We start from the raw sequence: 19,056 nt of genomic DNA on the forward strand, positions 1-19,056 counted from the left end.
GACATCATTTACATCACTGATACAGATTTTTGGGAAAATCCAAACCATGCTATTCTTAAGATTCAGGTTTTTGTTTGAAGAAGCAAATATCATTATTTATTTATTTAAAAATTTTTTTCAAACTTTGATATTGGAGTACAGTTGATTAACAATGTTGTGATAGTTCCAGTTGGACATTGAAGGGACTCAACCGTACACATACATGTATCCATTCTCCCCCAAACTCCCCTCCATCCAGGCTGCCACGTGACACTGAGCAAAGTTCCCTGTGCTATCCAGTAGGTCCTTGTTGGCTTTCCATTTTAAATATAGCAGTGTGGACATGTCGATCCCAAACTCCCTAACTCTTTCCTCCATTCTTCCCCTCTGGCAACCGTAAGTTCATCCTCTAAGCCTGTGAGTCTGACTGTTTTGTAATTAAGCTCATTTGTATCATTTCTTTTTAGATTCCACATATAGGGGATGTCATATCTTCCCCTTCTCTAACTTACTTTTCACTCTGGTGTGACCATCTCTAGGTCCATCCATGTGGCTACTAGTGGTATTATTTCATTCTTTTTATGGCTGAGTAGTATTCCGTTGTATATGTGCACCACATCTTCTTTATCCATTCCTCCGTCAGTGGACATTTATGCTGCTTCCTTGTCTTGGCTATCGTAAATAGTCCCTCAAAGAACACTGGTGTGTGTGTATGTCCTTTTGGACTAAGTTTTTCTCCGGGTATATGCCCAAGAGTGGGATTGCAGGGTCATATGGTAGTGGTAGTAGTGTTAGTCGCTCAGTTGTGTCCAACTTTTTGCGACGCCATGGACTGCAGCCCATAAGGCTCCTCTGTCCTTGGGATTCTCCAGGCAAGAATACTGGAGTGGGTAGCCGTTCCCTTCTCCAGGGTATCTCCTTGACCCAGGGATTGAACTCGGCTGTCCTGCATTGCAGGCAGATTCTTTACCATGTGAGCCACCAGGGAAATGTGTGATAGCCCTGCTGAAAAAGAAAAGATCATTTAACAAGCAAATTAAGAATAAAAAAAGGCCACAAGATGCCTTCTGTGGTGGTCAGTCTGCCTGCGTCACTGCGCAGCTGATGGAAAGACAGGGGACAGAGGGTGATTCTGGGGGGCCTTTGGAAGGAGAATGGGGTGTCGGCACAGCTGCCATATTAGTTCCTGGTCCCCTCTGATGTCTGTTCCTTGTTGTGTATCAGGTGAGCTGACCCAGAGGCAGGTGTTCTGAGGGCAGCCGGACGAGTGATCTCTGTTGTTCTCACAAAGCTGTTGTTTCCAGCTCTGCTTTTCTTTCTTTGTTTCCAGAAGTTTCAGCCAAAATGCAATTCTGTGCAGATAAGCTTGTCTGCATGGGGTGGGCAGAATGGTCTTTGGGTGGGACTACAGCAGGAGGTAGGGGCTTCAGGGACTTCCCCACCCTGGGGAGGGGCAGGGTACCCCTGCTGTCTTTCGCATGGGCTGGGGCTGATGCAGACGGAACCCCTGGAGGAGCAGCAGGCCTGGTGCCTCCATTGGGGGGCTCCATGTCGCTCGCCACTCATTTACATGTAGATCGTGTCCCCTCGAGAATATTAATTATGATCCACTTGCTATTATAAAGTCCACGTGCTGAAACTGATATGACTTACCTGACACTTGATTATTATTATTTTTTAACTCTTCATTGAAATGCTCACTGGCTGGCAGGTGGGTCTGCCACGTGTTGTTGCATCGTGGAGCTCTTAGAACGTGGCTTGTAATAGCTCATCAATTCTTTTTGATGTGGAGGTTTATCTTAACATGGAATATTGGATTCCATTTTACTGTCATCAAGTGTACTTTCTTCAGTGTAATCTGGAGAGGAAATGTTCTGGCGTCTGAAATGATTTTCTGCACAAATTACTTGCTGCGTGAAGCAGCGAGTACGGGGTTAGCATTCCAGTGGTGATCGCTGACTCAGGCATTCCCGTCACGACCAAACTTAGAGCAAACTTAGATGTAGCGGAGAAGACAGCCCTGCTGCTGCTGGCCTGGGCTCTCGTTCCCTCCCCCAGGCGTGTCCCCAGAGGGAACGTGGTCACAGGGGCTTGGGCAAGGTCAGGGCTCGGCCTTGGAGGGGCGGGTCGCTGCCGGCTTGCTCCTGCTTCTCCTCAGAGTCCATAATGGAGTGTGTTTTCGGGTGCATTCAGCCTGCAAATCCCTTTTTCCGTTTTCTTTCATTTTAAAAAGCTCTGTGGACATTCCAAGTGTCAACAAAAGCAGTGTTGTTGTTCAGTTGATAAGTCGTGTCTGACTCGGTGACCCCCTGGACTGCAGCAGCACGCCAGGCTGTTCTGTCCTTCACTTATCTCCCGAAGTTTGCTCAGATTCATGTCCATTAAATCGGTGATGCCATCCAACCATCCCACTCTCTGCTGCCCTTTTTTACTCTTGCCTTCAGTCTTTCCCTGGTGGCTCAGACGGTAAAGCATCTGCCTATAATGCGGGAGACCCGGGTTTGATCCCTGGGTCAGGAAGATCCCTTGGAGAGGGAAATGGCAACCCACTCCAGTACTCTTGCCTGGAAAATCCTATGGGTGGAAGAACCTGGTAGGCTACAGTTCATGGGGTCGCAAAGAGTCGGACACGACGGGTGAGTGACTTCACTATCACTATCAGCCTTTCCCAGCATCAGGGTCTTTTCCAATGAGTCAGCTCTTTGCATCAGGTGGCCAAAGTACTGGAGCTTCAGCTTCAGCATCAGTATGATTTTGTGGGGAACACAGACATTCAGTCCATGACATCATGTAAATGCTAAAACATGTTTTGATGTAGTTAAATGTATTGGTCTCTTCTTCTCTTGCATCTGGGTTTTGAGTCATAATGAAAAAGCCTTTCCCTGCTCCTGTAGAAGAATTCATCCATGTGTTCTCCTAGTAGAGGCGGTTTCCATTTTTATGTTTAGGTCGCCTTTGTGGTGTGAGGAATAGGTCTAATTTCATCTTTGTACAGTGGCTGTCCAGTTGTAGCATCAAGTAAGTTGATGCTACTTATTATAAGTCCTTTGTGCCCAGTGATTTTAGCTTCTCTCAGTCATACATGAGATCTCTGTTTACACTTGGAGGAGGAAATGGCTGCCCACTCCATTACTCTTGCCTGGAAAATCTCATGGACAGAGGAGCCTGGCGGGCTACAGTCCGTAGGGTCGCAAAGAGTCGGGCACAACTGAGGGACTGAGCACACACACACTCCCCTGCTCCTAGACCACTGCTCTGCCTGGGGCCGCTCTGTCTGTTCTGTGCTGGGAGTATAGTGTGGTGGTGGGGGCCCTGCGGCTGCTGGGTCACTCGCTGGTGTGGCAACCTGCAGCCCCTCCCCTTCACGGCTCCTGTAGCTCTGCCCACATTTGCTTTCCCCAGAGAACCTCAGTATCAACAGGTCCAGCTCCATAAAGAGAGTTTACTGATGTTTTTTGGAATTTTTTAGAATCGACATGTTGTGGAAGTTGTGATGTCATAACTGGGAAGAAGGGAAGTCTTTCTGCTTGTCCACTTCTGTTTTTGTGTCTTTTGGGGGTGACTTTAATATAGGATTGTTTGTGCCCAGTTGTGTCTTACTCTTTGCAGCCCCATGGACTATAGCCTGCCAGGCTCCTCTGTCCATAGGATTTCCCAGGCACGAATACTGGAGTGGGTAGCCTTTCCCTTCTCTAGGGGATCTTCCCAACCCAGGGGTCAAACCTGTGTCTCGTGCATTGGCAGGCAGATTCTTTATCATTAGTGTGGCCTGGGAAGCCCCCAAATGGGTTAACAGTGTAGATTTTAAACAGCTTGAATAGCTCTTACTAAGTTTATTCACAGATGTTTAATTTTTGTGCTGCTGTTTTAAGTGGAATTTTCTCTCCCATGTATTCTAACTTAATACCACGGGTTTTCTTTTTGTGTACAGTCATTAAACAGTACTGTTTTTTATTTTTTTAAATATTCATTTATTTGACTATACCAAGTCCTAGTTGCAAATGTGGGATTTTTAGCTGTGACATGTGGGACCTAGTTCCCTGACCAGGGATGGAACCTGGGCCTCCTTGTGCTGGGAGTGCAGAGTCTTAGCCACTGGACCATGGGGGAAGTCCCCGTCACTGTGTTTTAAATTACACTTTATTTTGACGTCATTATAGATTCACATGCAGTTGTAAGAAATAAGCAGAGTGATCCCATGTCCTTTTTCGAGTTGGCCCCAGTGATAAAGCTGTCTTTTGGCCTTAAGTCCAGGTGGCCCACTTCTTTCAGGTCTTGTGTGCTCTGCACAGCCTCTGCCTGGCTGACCTCGGGGCTGCTCCCCTCAACCCTCTCCTCTGTGTCCCCCACGCCTGCCCTGAGTGTTTCTGTGTTGTCCATTCCCCTCTCACTGTGCTCAGAATTTCTTGGTGCTCTAGGGGTGGAGTGCTGTAGGCTGTGGGCAGCTTCAATTCTTCCCCCAGTGCAGGCCTTCTCCTGAGACCCCTAGGAGCCCTTCATAGAAAAACTAGGACTGGCTTTCATTCCCAGGGGTAGCCGCTACACTTACATCCCAGGCTGTGGAGTTCCCTGCACTGAGGTCACAGCTCTGTGGAGTAGAGGGGCCATGCCCATGGGAAGGGATGCCAGGTTGCCAAGCCTGAGCCCCATTGTCACTGGCTCTGTAGGACCCAGTGGGAGATATGGGGAGGGAAGCAGACCCAGGCACGGGTTCTCTGGAGAAGCAAATGCAAAGGCCCTGGGGTAGCCACATGCTGGTCTCTGGGCTGCAGACTCTGAAGGGCAAGAGGTTGCCCACCTGTCTACCTCACCACTCCCAGCCCAACTCATGATGGTTTCCCTGTTACTCCTTTCAAGGTTTGTTGAGTTGATACTCTTTTTTCCAAAGAGGACCAGAGTGTTATGAGTCCTTTAGCCAGCATGCAGAGTAATTCTAGGTTGTAGAACTTCCTTAAAACCATACCCCATTGTTTTTCATTGCACATGTGTATGTTTAAAAGTAATTACTGTACTCCATAGAAGGAAATGAAAATATTGCCTGCCAAGTGATTACTGTGCTTTTAAGTGACTCTGCGTATACTGTGTCGTATACGAGCAGATTAAACGACTCTAATTACACGTCCTTAGGTTTCCTTTTCCAGCCTGGATGTGTGGGGAGGAAATTATTCTGCAGCAGCTGCTGAGTTCACTATGTGTCTAGTTTGAAAAAGGTTTTGGCATATAATCAATCCATTTCTGGAAGGAATGACTTTGGGCTGATGGTATGTGGTCAGTGAGCCTTCTCTTTGCCTGGTGGTCCTGGGGGCCTTGTGCTCCTTGGCAGGAAGGAGGACAGAGACCCTGGTCCTAAGTGCCCGTTTCTTTTCTAACTCTGCCCCTTGGATGGGTTTCAGGCTTTCAGGCCTTGTGAAGTTCTCAGTGGTCAGGCACCCAGGGTGCCATAAGGAGGACATGGAAACAGTCACCTTAACCTTAGGTGTTGCCTGTGGCCCAGCCCTGAGACTCCAGAGTTGCCAGCTGCCCATGTGGGCCAGCCTGGCTTCCATGTGGCTGGAAGCATCTTGGTCTGTGCTGCTGGGGTCAGGCCTGGGCCCACCCTCTGTGGGCGGCTGCAACCCCTCTGTGGTTGGCATTTGTGAGCTGTGCGGAGGGTCACGTGGGCATGTGGTGGACACCTCAGAAGGGGCCTGTGCCCACCTGGGCTGGGCTGCCTTCTGCCCAGCTCCTCTATCTGTCCCAAGGTTCCTAAATCTCTCTCTGTCTTTCAGCTCTCTTATCCCCCGCCTCCCATCCTGCAATGGGCCTGCTGTTGGGGATGTTTGGACACCTTCTGACATCGCAGTTTGCTTTTCTTGTTTGTGTTCACCAGGGGCCCTGGTGTGGCCGCCCGCATTGAGAGGGGTCAATTCTGTCTCTGGAGGTGGCCTTAGGCCAGGGGAACCCCCACCCATGGGTGCCCCATCACCTCTGCAATGTGTTTCTGGGCTTTGGACTGTGGTACCCAGAGCTGGCATGGAGGGGGCTCAGCAGGTGACACGAGGCCCCGCCAGGAGGAGAAAGTTCTCGCTGAAGATCTAGACAAAAGTCAACCTTGTGAAACATCCAGAAATGTTTACCTGCCTCGAGGGGAGTTCTGACCTGGTTTGGGGACAGAGGCCAAGAGGAGCCCCTCCCTCAGTCTCCTGGTGTGGCCGGAACAGACTGCCCCGAACGACATGGCTTAAAATAGCAGACATCTATTCTCTCACAGTCCTGGATCCAGAATTGATTCCATTTGGCCAAAATCGAGGCGTCGGGAGGGGCTTGCTCCCTCCAAAGGCTCCAGGGACCATCCTTCCTGCCTCTCCTAGGTTTCATTCCTGGGCTTCGACTGCATCGCTCCAGCCCCTGCTTCTGTCTTCACATGACCTTCCATCTGTGCGTCTCCCTCTGTTTTTCTGTCTCAGGTCTCTCTCTGTCCTGCTCTTGTACAAACACCTGTTACTGGGTTTAGGGCCTCCCTGGATCATTAGGTCTCATCATCTCATGGTACTCAGTTACCTCTGCGTGGACCTTTTCTCTGAATAAGGTCACAGTCACAGAGTCCAGGGGTTGGGGAGCGGACATGCCTTTTGGGAGCCACCGTTCAGTCTGTTTTGGGGACCTTGAGTTGCAGCATCTCCAGGGGTCAAATGTCCGTGTTCTGTGTGCCCCATGCCTGGTGAATGTCAGCATGCACTTCTGTTCCATGGCAAACCTGACTGGTGATCCAAGTGTATTCCTTTGGCCTTTTGTGTGTTGTCTTCTACTGTAACTGAAAATGTGAATGGGAACAATTCAATGTGTGTGTGTGTGTGTGTGTGTTTATAATTTGCATGAAATCAAACCCACTTTGACAGAATGAGATACTTTAAAGTGACAGATCTGATCTCACCCACTAGATTCACAGACAGGAGGAGGTTTGTCACGTTGACGGATGAAATACCACTCTTGCCCTGCCCACCTGCTTGGCTGCACCTGGCCTTGTCCTTGAGCTGGGGGTGGGAGTTGGGAGTGTGGGCTTAGGGAGGGTCTCGTTTTCAGGCATCACCTTGGCCTGTTGGGAGAGAGTACAGACTAATAAAGGGTCAGTGGATTGCCACCAAGCCGTTGTCTCACTGACAGAGTGAGCCATAACTCACTGACTCTCCCTTCTTGTTAGAGATGTTGAAACAAAGTGTGGTAAGTGGCTATTTGTTTATCTGACATCTGCTTCACACAGAGAAACACTGTATAGACCAAGGACAAGAAAATCAACAGAAAGCATGAAACTAGGAAGCTGGGGATCGGTTGCTGCTTTTGAGAGGTTAAGCCAGAAGGGACTGGCACAAATAGCATGAAACCGGGGGCATGAGTTTTATTTTAACTTTGATCCTGTAGTAAACTTATGAATTTGGGGGAGATGGCTATTTACAAAAGTAGTATAGGTATCACTGAGTCCTTATAGATTTTTCCTCTGGCCAGTTTCGGGAATACATTTAATATTTTTATTTTTAATATATTGTGATGGTATTCCTTAATTCGGCTGTTAAACTTTTTCTCCTTTATTTATCTATTTGGCTGCACCAGTTCTAAGTTGCAGTACATGGGGTTATCTGTTTTCTTTGCAGCCTGCAGGACGTTAGTTGTGGCAGGTGGGATCTAGGTCCCTGACGAGGGATTGAACCTGGGCCCCCCTACGTTGGTAGCGTGGCATCTTAGCCACTAGACCACCAGGGAAGCCCGTATTGTTTATTTTTTAAAAAGCAGTGGATTTTTTTAGCAGCTTTTTGCTGATAACACTGTGGTTGCTCAGGGCCGTTTTATTCTGTCACCCGGCTGAGGGATAGGAAGGGCAGGGGCCCTCTGTATATTTGACAGACACCAGAAGTGCATATTTGACACTGGAAGTTCGGCACACAGACCCACGCTTAGGATTCTTACTTGGTTGGTTCTTGGCTTGTGTTTCCAGGATGTGGGTTTTTGCTCATTGAATTGACCCAAACCCCTGCTCGGCCCTGTGACTATGCAGAACACGGCAGAATCCTAACCCATGGTCTGAAATGAGTTTGGCTCCAGTAAAGAATCAGAAGAGGCTGAAGTGGGTGGTTTGAGGTCCAGTTACAAGGGGGCCTCAGGAAAGAGAGGTTAATTCACAGGCAGACACTGATTCTGGATGTTCCCCACATGGATACAAAGGATGTGATGGGATGGGCTGTCATCTGGAGCAGTCTGGAAAGACCGACTTGGATGAAACTTGAACTTCCTGTTCTCTCCGCCCCACTGCTTAGTTCCCCAACCAGGGATCGAACTCACACCCCTGGCAGTGGAAGTGTGGACTTTCAACCTCTGAACCGCCAGGGAAGTCCCAGCGCTTCCTGTTCCGTATTGTGTGCACATACCCTCTGCTGAGGTCTCACGCAGTTGACCGTCAATTCATCTGTGTTGGATTCCAGCCAGAGTCCTTGTGTGTGTATGTGCGATCTGCCTTGAACCTGAGTGCACTCAAGTCCTGGCTGTGACAGTGACACACGACTCACTTGTGTCCAGTCAATCATCCAGGGTCTGTTGGGAGCCCAGGGCACACTGCTAGAGCCTTCCCGGGCTCCGTGGTCCCAGACACAACTCAGGTCAAAGGATTCCCATTGGCATCGCCTTTCCTTGGGGACCCTCCCCTTTCCTGGGGACCATTGCAGACAAGTCTTGGCTTCCACTCCTTTTGAGAGTCTGAGACCCCCTCCTTACAGGCTGTCTGCTTCCCTGTGACCACGGCCTGAGTTGGAGGGCTGCTGGGTTAGCTCATGTGGTTGGTGGTCAAGAGGGATGGAGGGCTGTTGGTAAGGAACCGTCCAGTCCTTTGGTCTCCAGTGCCCATGGGTGTGAGGAAGATGCTGAGTTCGGGAGGAAGACGCTGAGTTTGGTATTGATCAGGGTTCTTGGCCTTCCCTGATCAATAGAAATTGATCAGAGACCAGACAGGAAATCCAGGCAAAGCTTTATTGTGGTTTTGGCTGGTTGCAGGGGAGTGAGAACAAGCAACAATTTCTCTTGCTTGTTCCCCAAGGACTGGGTGAGCTGGTTCATTTTATGGGGTGAGGATCAGAGCAGGTCTAGGGGTCAGGCTGGAGGAGTGGCTTAGGTGGTTTGCTCACCCCTTGGTGGTGGTGTGTGCAAGGGGCGTGAGTAGTACCCTGTTTTTGCTCCTGGCGTTTTGCAAGTGGCAGTTGGGTTTTTGGTCTTTTTGTATCTTGTCTATAATTGGCTCCAACTGCGCAGGCATTTAGCTGTTTTTTAGTCCCTTGTAGTTTCTTTGCATTTCGTTGCTGGAGGAGAGGTGTGTCCAGATGCAAGCGCTGCAGCCAAGGGTCTCAGGTCCCAGGTCCAGGCCCCAGCCTTCTCACGACCATGTTCCATTTCACACCTGCTGCCTTCAGGTGGCTTCTCCCCGACATCCCCAGGGAGGCTGGGAATCTGGGGTGGAGGTGGGTGTGGCTGCTGCCCCGAGTCTGGGCTCTCAGTCTGACTTTGGTTGATGCTACTGGGCTCTTGGGGTGGAAAGCGCTGTTCCCGGGCTCCCATCTTACCCGCTGTTGTCATGTGCCCAGTGGCTTCTGGTCGGGAAATGGCCTTCCTGGGGATACTGATATGTCTTCTGCCAGGGAATGAGCCAGTGTCTCTGGAGCTGCCGTAAGTGGGTAGATCATGAGTCTTGTTGCCCAGCTGAGCAGGAAGGTCAGGACCTGACCAGGACCCACTCCGAGTTCCACTTTATTCTTGTTTCCTTTTGAATAATGGATGAAAGTGGTTTCTTTAAAATACCACTGACTCAAGCCTTGAAACCATATTTGTGAAAATGGCTTTGTCTGAAGGTGGAGGCTGATTCTGGGGAGGGGCGTCCTAGCATTGTCCTCCCTTTCATCTTGCCAGTGATAGAGACAGTGAAAGAAGGTACAGCATGAAACATTTGGCCTGGGTAATTTCCTAGTTAGATATAAGTTACATACATAGAACATACAATGAAGAGCTGAAACTTGGCTGGAGAAAGTGTGTGCTAAAACCCTAAATGGAACGTGCATGTATATTCTTCATTATTTTATGAGGTGTCTCATTACTAACACGAAGTGCCATTCCTGGTGTTTTATTCATGGATCTGGGTGGATGTTGAAGTGCAGAGTGTTTGAAAACCTGCAGAAGATGTGGTACATGTATACAATGGAATATTACTCAGTCAGTAAAAGGAATGAAATTAGGTCATTTGTAGAGACGTGGATGGACCTAGAGTCTGTCATACAGAGTGCAGTAAGTCAGAAAGAAAAACAAATATTGTATATTAATGCATATATGTGGAATCTAGAAAAAGGGTTCAGATGAACCTATTTGCAAAGCAGAAATAGAGACACAGACTAGAGAGTGGTCCTGTGGACACGGGCTGGGAGAGGGAGGCTGGGGCAAACCGGGAGAGTGGCATTGACGTAGAGACGCCACTATGTGTGAAATGCACAGCTGGTGGGGACTTGCTGTAGAGCACAGGGAGCTCAGCCCAGTGTGAGCTCTGTGATGATCTCGAGGTGTGGGATGGGGCGAGGGGAGGGAGGCTCTAGAGGGAAGGGATACATGTATACATGTGGCTGGTTCACTTTGTTGTACAGCAGAAATTAACAAGACATTGTAAAGAAACTATATTCCTAAAAAGGAAGAAAAGGAAACCTGTATAAAGATCTTACGAAAGAGGAGGAATCGTAAAGGCAGTGTCGGTCTTCAGGAGGGTCCTGGTTACACTGGGGCGGGGGTGGGGAGGGTCTCAGAATCAGAGGCTGGCTTCCCTGCCCACTCTGAGCCCCCGATGTGGTGCCACATCCTCCTCTGTGGTGGGCCTTCTTTTCGTGATGACCCCCTGCCTTGCTGAGCTGCCCTGTGGCGAGATTTTCCCGGGAAAGCACTGTTGATTCCCCCACCCATGTGGGTTTGGTGACAACCTATGACCCATATGCTTTGCTTCCATTCTAGGCAGCTTCACTCACCTCCTTGTCCAGCCTGGCATGTATGCACATGGTTCGCTGGGCTGTCTGGAACCCCTCGCTGGAAGCCGGCTCCGGGCGGGTGATGTTACCTCTCCAGGGTGGCATCCAGTCCAACCCTTCGCACTGTCTGGTCTATAAGGTACCCCCAGCCAGCATGAGCTCCGAAGAGGTAAATGTTAGAGACCCCGTAAGTGTGATTGCTTTCTACATGCTTCTAGCAAGTTCATGCATTTTCAACAGCAGAGCTGACAAATAACGTTTGTCGATGTTTCACGAGCAGTATTTTTTCAGGTCACAGAAATGCCCTTAAAAAAATAAGTATGATTGCTGAGTCATAATCAGAAACACATATTACCATATGCAAAATAGGTAGCCAGTGGCAATTTGCTGTAGGACACAGGGAGCTCAAACCTGGTGCTCTGTGACAACCTAGAGGGGTGGGATGGAATGGGAGGTGGGAGAAGGGGTTCAAGAGAGAGGGGACATATGTATACCTATAGCTGATTGTATGTATGGCAGAAAACAACACAGTATTGTAAAGCAGTTATCTTTGACTAAAAACAAATTTAAAAAAATGACTAAAAAATGATGGCAAGATAAAGAAAAAAAATTAAAAAAAGAAAAAATATAAGTGTGACTGCTGAATTATAATCAGTTTTGTGGGCTTCCCTGGTGGCTCAGAGGTTAAAGCGTCTGCCTGCAATGCTGGAGACCTGGGTTCGATCCCTGGGTCAGGAAGATCCCCTGGAGAAGGAAATGGCAATCCATTCCAGTATTCTTGCCCAGAGAATCCCATGGACAGAGGAGCCTGGTGGGCTACAGTCCACGGGTCGCAAAGAGTTGGACATGACTGAGCTACTTCACTTTCACTTTGAGCTCCCTGAAGGTGGTGTTTTTTCTGGGGTCTTATTGTCCCCCTGCTTATGTATCCATTTCTCAAGGTGGCCTGTGCCTCTTATTTTTACACAGAGCGCCACGAGATCCACTTCTGTGCTTTTTAAAATGCCCTCTTTTTTTAAAAAATTATTTTTTATTGAAATATAGTTTAATTACAATGTTGTATTAATTACTGCCATACAGAAAAGTGACTTGGTTACACATATATATACATTGTTTTGCACATTCTTTTCCACTATGGTTTATCACAGAATATTGAATATAGTAGGAGAAGGCAATGGCAACCCACTCCAGTACTCTTGCCTGGAAAATCCCATGGCTGGAGGAGCCTGGTAGGCTGCAGTCCATGGGATCGCTAGGAGTCAGACATGGCTGAGCAACTTCGCTTTCACTTTTCACTTTCATGCATTGGAGAAGGAAATGGCAACCCACTCCAGTGTTCTTGCCGGGAGAATCCCAGGGAGCCTGGTGGGCTGCCGTCTATGGGGTGGCACAGAGTCGAACATGACTGAAGTGACTTAGCAACAGCAGCAGCACTGAATATAGTTCCCTGTGCTACTCAGTAGGACCTTGTTTATCCATTTTATATGTATCAGTCGCATCTGCTAACCCTAAATTCCCAGTCCTTTCCTCCGCCCATCCCCCACCAATCACAAGTCTGTTCTCTGTTTTGTGATTCTGTTTCATAGACAAGCTCATTTGTGTCATAGTTTGGATTCCATGTATAAGCGATATCATATGGCATTAGTCTTACTCTTTCTGGCTTCCTTCACTTAGTATGATCATCTCTAGTTGCAGCCATGGGGTAGCAGATGGCGTTATTTCATTCTTTTTCAAGCCTGAGTACTGTTCCGCTGTGTATATGTGCCTCGTCGTCTTTATCCACACCTCTGTGGCTGGACATTTAGGTTTCTGTGTCCGGGCTATTGTGAATAGTGCTGCTATGAACATAGGGATACATGTATCTTTTTGAATTACAGTTTTCTCCATATGTTTGCCCAGGAGTGGAAGTGCTGGATCATATAGTAATTCTGTTTTCAGCTGTCTGAGGCACCTCTGTACTATTTTCCACAGTGGCTCCATCAGCTTTCATTCCCACCAGCAGTAGAGGAGGGTTCCCTTATAAACAAGCCCTCTTGAAATGTTTGCACACTGGAGGCTGAGTCTCGTGTGCACAAGGCTGGAGTGGGAGCTGGGCACTTGGCTTCCCCCTGGCTGGTCTTTGTGGCTCATCACTTATGCTCACTCAACCTCGACTCTCTCTAGCTGTGTCCAGAGGGGAGTGACCACAGCAGAACTTATATAAATCCATTTTGAAATGAAACTTTCTCTGATCCCCACTGTAGAAAGTAAACAGAAGTGGGGCAGGGCCCGTGGAAGCATGTTTGTGTGTGGGTCTCACCCCGTGGGCTCCCCTGGCCTGTTGGCAGTCCTGCAGGGTGGGGAGCAGGGACCCCGGGACACAGATGCTGGGTGACATCCCTGCTCTGGCTGACGTCTGGGTCCTTCTGACACTAATGGGTCATGGCAGGGTTTCTGCCTGGGTGTGTGTTTTATTCTTCTGCTGACATTCCTGAAATACGCCTGTCCTGTCTCAGTAGATCAAATGGGAGCCTTCTAGGACTCAATTGGCTCATTTTTCCTGGGTAAAGGACCATACCTGTTATTTCGGTATGTCATTCGTGTGCTGACTCCAGTGACAAGCATCATATTCACTGTTATTATTTATGATGTGGATTATGCCTTGGGGACCTGAATCAGCGAGCAGCTGATCATGCAGCTTCTCTTATTATAAGGAATGTCCCTCATTATAGGACTACATTTTGCTGCATTCCCACATGGTCTGGTTTCAGCCCTTATTATAAACTTGCCATTAGAAATCCTGAAGCTACTGCCATATTCTCATTCTCTTTTGCTGTGTATGTACCTATGTGAATAAATCCTTATTCTGTTTACTTTTAGCCTTCTCATGTCCACTACATTTCCTTTGCTTTTTAAGTGTGTAAACTATATTGGAACATAAGTGTTGTGAAGGTTGGACTATCTCAAGGTCACAAATGTATCAAATACCATCACCTTCCATGAGGAATATCACTTCTAATCAGGGTTTCTCCACTCAGCACTGTCAGCATTTGGGGCCAGACTGTTCTTTGCTGTGGATCTGTCCCAGGCACTGCCCTGGAGGATGTCCAACTGCATTGCTGGCCTCCACCCACTAGAGGCAGTAGTGCACCCCCACCCCAGTTCAGTTCAGTTCAGATGCTCAGTCGTGTCCAACTCTTTGCGGCCTGGTGAATTGCAGCACGCCAGGCCTCCCTGTCCATCACCAACTCCTGGAGATCACTCAAACTCATGTCCATTGAATCCGTGATGCCATCCGGCCATCTCATCCTCTGTCATCTGCTTTTCCTCCTGCCCCCAATCTCTCCCAGCTCAGAGTCTTTTCCCATGAGTCAACTCTTCGCATGAGGTGGCCAAAGTACTGGAGTTTCAGCTTTAGCATCATTCCTTCCAATGAACACCCAGGACTGATCTTTAGAATGGACTGGTTGGATCTCCTTGCAGTCCAAGGGACTCTCAAGAGCCTTCTTAACACCACAGTTCAAAAGCATCAATTCTTCGGCACTCAGCTTTCTTCACAGTCCAACTCTGGCATCCATACATGACCACTGGAAAAACCATAGCCTTGACTAGACAGAACTTTGTTGGCAAAGTAATGTCTCTGCTTTTGAATATGCTATCTAGGTTGGTCATAACTTTTCTTCCAAGGAGTAAGCATCTTTTAATTTCATGGCTGCAGTCACCATCTGCTGTAATTTTGGAGCCCCAAAAAATAAAGTCTGACACTGTTTCCACTGTTTCCCCATCTATTTCCCATGAAGTGATGGGACCAGATGCCATGATCTTCGTTTTCTGAATGTTGAGCTTTAAGCCAACTTTTTCACTCTCCTCTTTCACTTTCATCAAGAGGCTTTTTAGTTCCTCTTCACTTTCTGCCATAAGGGTGGTGTCATCTGCATATCTGAGGTTATTGATATTTCTCCCGGCAATCTTGATTCCAGCTTGTGCTTCTTCCAGCCCAGCGTTTCTCATGATGTACTCTGCATATAAGTTAAATAAGCAGGGTGACAATATACAGCCTTGATGTACTCCTTTTCCTATTTGGAACCAGTCTGTTGTTCCATGTCCAGTTCTAACTGTTGCTTCCTGACCTGCATACAGATTTCTCAAGAGGCAGGTCAGGTGATATTCCCATCTCTTTCAGAATTTTCCACAGTTTATTGTGATCCACACAGTCAAAGGCTTTGGCATAGTCAAGAAAGCAGAAATAGATGTTTTTCTGGAACTCTCTTGCTTTTTTGATGATCCAGCGGATGTTGGCAATTTGATCTCTGGTTCCTCTGCCTTTTCTAAAACCAGCTTGAACATCTGGAAGTTCACGGTTCACATATTGCTGAAGCCTGGCTTGGAGAATTTTGAGTATTACTTTACTAGTGTGTGAGGTGAGTGCAATTGTGTGGTCGTTTGAGCATTCTTTGGCATTGTCTTTCTTTGGGATTGGAATGAAAACTGACCTTTTCTAGTCCTGTGGCCACTGCTGAGTTTTCCAAATTTGCTGGCATATTGAGTGCAGCATTTTCACAGCATCATCCTTCAGGATTTGAAATAGCTCAACTGGAATTCCATCACCTCCACTAGCTTTGTTCGTAGTGATGCTTTGCAAGGCCCACTTGACTTCACGTTCCATGATGTCTGGCTCTAGGTGAGTGATCACACCATCGTGATTATCTGGGTCATGAAGATCTTTTTTGTACAGTTCTTCTGTGTATTCTTGCCACCTCTCCTTAATATCTTCTGCTTCTGTGAGGTCCATACCATTTCTGTCCTTTATCGAGCCCATCTTTGCATGAAATGTTCCCTTGGTGTCTCTAATTTTCTTGAAGAGATCTCTAGTCTTTCCCATTCTGTTGTTTTCCTCTATTTCTTTGCATTGATTGCTGAAGAAGGCTTTCTTATCTCTTCTTGCTATTCTTTGGAACTCTGCATTCAGATGCTTATATCTTTCCTTTTCTCCTTTGCTTTTCGCCTCTCTTCTTTTCACAGCTATTTGTAAGGCCTCCTGAGACAGCCATTTTGCTTTTTTGCATTTCTTTTCCATGGGGATGGTTTTGATTCTTGTCTCCTGTACAATGTCACGAACCTCAGTTCATAGTTCATCAGGCACTCTATCTATCAGATCTAGGCCCTTAAATCTATTTCTCACTTCCACTGTATAATCATAAGGGATTTGATTTAGGTCATACCTAAATGGTCTAGTGGTTTTCCCTACTTTATTCAATTTAAGTCTGAATTTGGCAATAAGGAGTTCATCATCTGAGCCGAAGTCAGCTCCCAGTCTTGTTTTTGCTGACTGTATAGAGCTTCTCCACCTTTGGCTGCAAAGAATATAATCAATCTGATTTTGGTGTTGACCATCTGGTGATCTCCATGTGTAGAGAGCCCAGATGTTCATAGACATGGCTGAATGTGTTCTTCTGCTGGCAGAATTGCCCCCAGTTGAAGACCACTGCTGTAAACAGATATTATTAACTAAAATAATAAACTGCCACTGATCACAAACTCTATTCATTCTCCTGCTTTCTAAAGGCGCTGTTTTGCGTCTTCCTGTTTCTCATCTCGTGTAGCAGTGCATTACCACATCAGAAGGGTGGACTCCTAGGTAAGCCTGGTCTCTGCCTGGGCACCAGTCAATTCTGTTTCTTATTCATTCAGTCAGTGAATTTTTACTGAGCACCTGTATCTACTCTAGGAAAACTCTCTAATCCTGTGGAATTTACAGTTGAGCAGGACTGACAGATATTAATTAAAAAAAAAGATACATATTATAAACATCCCATAATTTTTTTACTAAGTAAATTTTGGGGTTTATGTTATTAAGATTATTTCAGTGTTATTTACTGTGAAGGTAAATAGTATATTATGTTTATGTTTTCCTTCTTAAACAGCTCCTGTATTCTTCCCTCAAGCAAATAGTTGTCTTTAAAAAAGTTAATATCTCCAGAGGTAGCCAGTTTAAATTCTTAGGTGTGACATTTGGTATTTACCTTGTTTTATAAATAATATGTTTGTACTGCTACTTCTTAGTTTATCAATTTTAGAAATTATATACTGACTTATAATAATGATAGATGAGAACATAAGCTCTTTTATACACTCTTGCACTGAAAATGCAACCACACTCTGCCCTCTTCCCACTTCCTTGCACTGCATGACCTTGCATTCAGGTACTGTTGCCAGAGGCTTGCAGCCCAGTGGGGTCTTACCAGAGGATTGGAAGGGGAACCCTTGAGAATTGAAAAGAACTAGTGGGATCTGGAGTCCCTTGGACTGCAAAGAGATCAAACCAGTCAATCCCAAAGGAAATCAACTTGAATGTTCATTGGAAGGACTGATGCTGAAGCTGAAGCTCTAATACTTTGGCCACCTGATGTGAAGAGCCAACTCATTGGAGAAGACCCTGATGCTGGGAAACATTGAGGACAAAAGGAGAAGGGAGTGGCATAGGATGAGATGGTTAGATAGCACCACCAACTCAATGGACAGGAATTTGAGCAGACTCTGGGAGATAGTGAAATAGGGGGAAGCCTGGTGTGCTGCAGTCCATGGGGTTGCAAAGAGTTGAACATGACTTAATGACTGAACAACAACAACAACAAGGGGAATCTGGAGAGGGAGGATCTTGGAAAGTCCCCTGTAAAGTTGTTTAAGAAATGCTAAGTTTACCCCCAGCTTCATGTGCCTGAATCTGACCCTAACAACGTATGGCAGACTTTGAGAACTGGACTGTGGACAGAGTTGCCCCTGTATGCGTCATGGCTAGGAGAGGACTGAGGAGCCCTGCCCAGGCTTTGAGGATGTGACTGATGTTGAAACCACCAACCACAGGAGGCTGCTTGGAAACTGGGGCTTGAATCCAGCTGGGTTGATTTCTGACCCAGCAAAAATATCAACATTCTCCATAAACTTTAAAAGAGATTCTTATGATGTGATATTTAAAAGAGAATCTTATAAAGTGATATTCAGAATGTCCATGATACAGTGTATACTTAATGACAAAGAAGCAGGAAAACCTCAACTTGCAGGGGAAAGACATTCAACAAGCAGTTATACTGAGATGACACAAATGTTGGAATTATCAGACAAAGCCTTTAAAACAGGCATTATAAAAAAATCCAATAAATAGAGTGAACACTTTTGAAGCAAAGGGAAAGATAGAAAGTCGCAGCAAAGAGGTAGATAAAGAAGAAGCAAATGGAGAGTTTAGAACTGAAAAATAAAATTGCCAAAATAAAGTACTCACTGGGTGAACTCAATAGCAGAATGAGTATGACAGAAGGATCAATGAATTTGAAGATGAATCTGGAATTTATTCAACTTGAACCACAGAACGTTGATTGGAGGAGAGTGGATGAAGCCTCAGGGACCTGTGGGGCAGGACCACAAAGGCTAACACCCATGTCATCGGAGTCCCAGTAGGAGGGAAAGAGTGCAGTGCAGAAAAAAATGTCTGAAGAAATGATGGCTGAAAACTCCTCAGATTTGGCAAAAGACTTAAGCTTACAGATCGAAGAGGTCCAAAACCCAGAGATAAATGCAAAGAAATCCACACTCGGACACATCACAATCAAGCTGCTGAAAAAGACAAAGTCTTGAAGACAGCAGTAGAAAAATGATGCATTTATAGAGAAACAACAGTTTGAATATTGTGGGTTCCTTGCAGGAACCACGGAGGCAGAAGGAAATGGAACAACATGTTAAAAGCACTAACAGAAAGACCCCAGAACTCAGAATTCTATTCCAGCAACCGTCCTGCAGGAATGAAGGTGAAATAAAGACATCCTCAGATGAACTAAAACTGAGAGAATTCATTGGCAGGTAGAGATGCTCTAAGAGAACTGCTAAAGGAATTTCTTCAGACAGAAGAGAAATTATACCAGATGGAAACTTGGTACATCAGGAATGAAGAAAGAGCAACAAAAATGATGGATGGAATACACTATTCTCCTTCTTTTGAGTTCTTTAAAATGGGTTTGATGGCTGAAATCATAACCGTGTCTGTTAGGGTTTTTAAGGTATGTAGGTATAATAGGTAAGATAGCTA

The 19,056-nt window shown here is 46.5% G+C and overlaps 1 protein-coding gene across 3 annotated transcripts in view; it reads left to right on the plus strand.

Annotated features, from left to right (window-relative positions):
• The window catches only part of NPHP4 (nephrocystin 4), a 147,886-nt gene that overhangs the window by 46,152 nt on the left and 82,678 nt on the right, over positions 1-19,056 (plus strand). For all 3 annotated transcript variants that reach the window (XM_069544833.1, XM_069544835.1, XM_069544834.1), the window contains exon 11: positions 10,984-11,166. In XM_069544833.1, the coding sequence (XP_069400934.1) occupies positions 10,984-11,166 (183 nt within the window). The remainder of the gene's footprint in view (positions 1-10,983; positions 11,167-19,056) is intronic.

Source organism: Ovis canadensis, chromosome 12, assembly GCF_042477335.2.
Source record: "Ovis canadensis isolate MfBH-ARS-UI-01 breed Bighorn chromosome 12, ARS-UI_OviCan_v2, whole genome shotgun sequence".
NCBI lineage: Eukaryota > Metazoa > Chordata > Mammalia > Artiodactyla > Bovidae > Ovis > Ovis canadensis.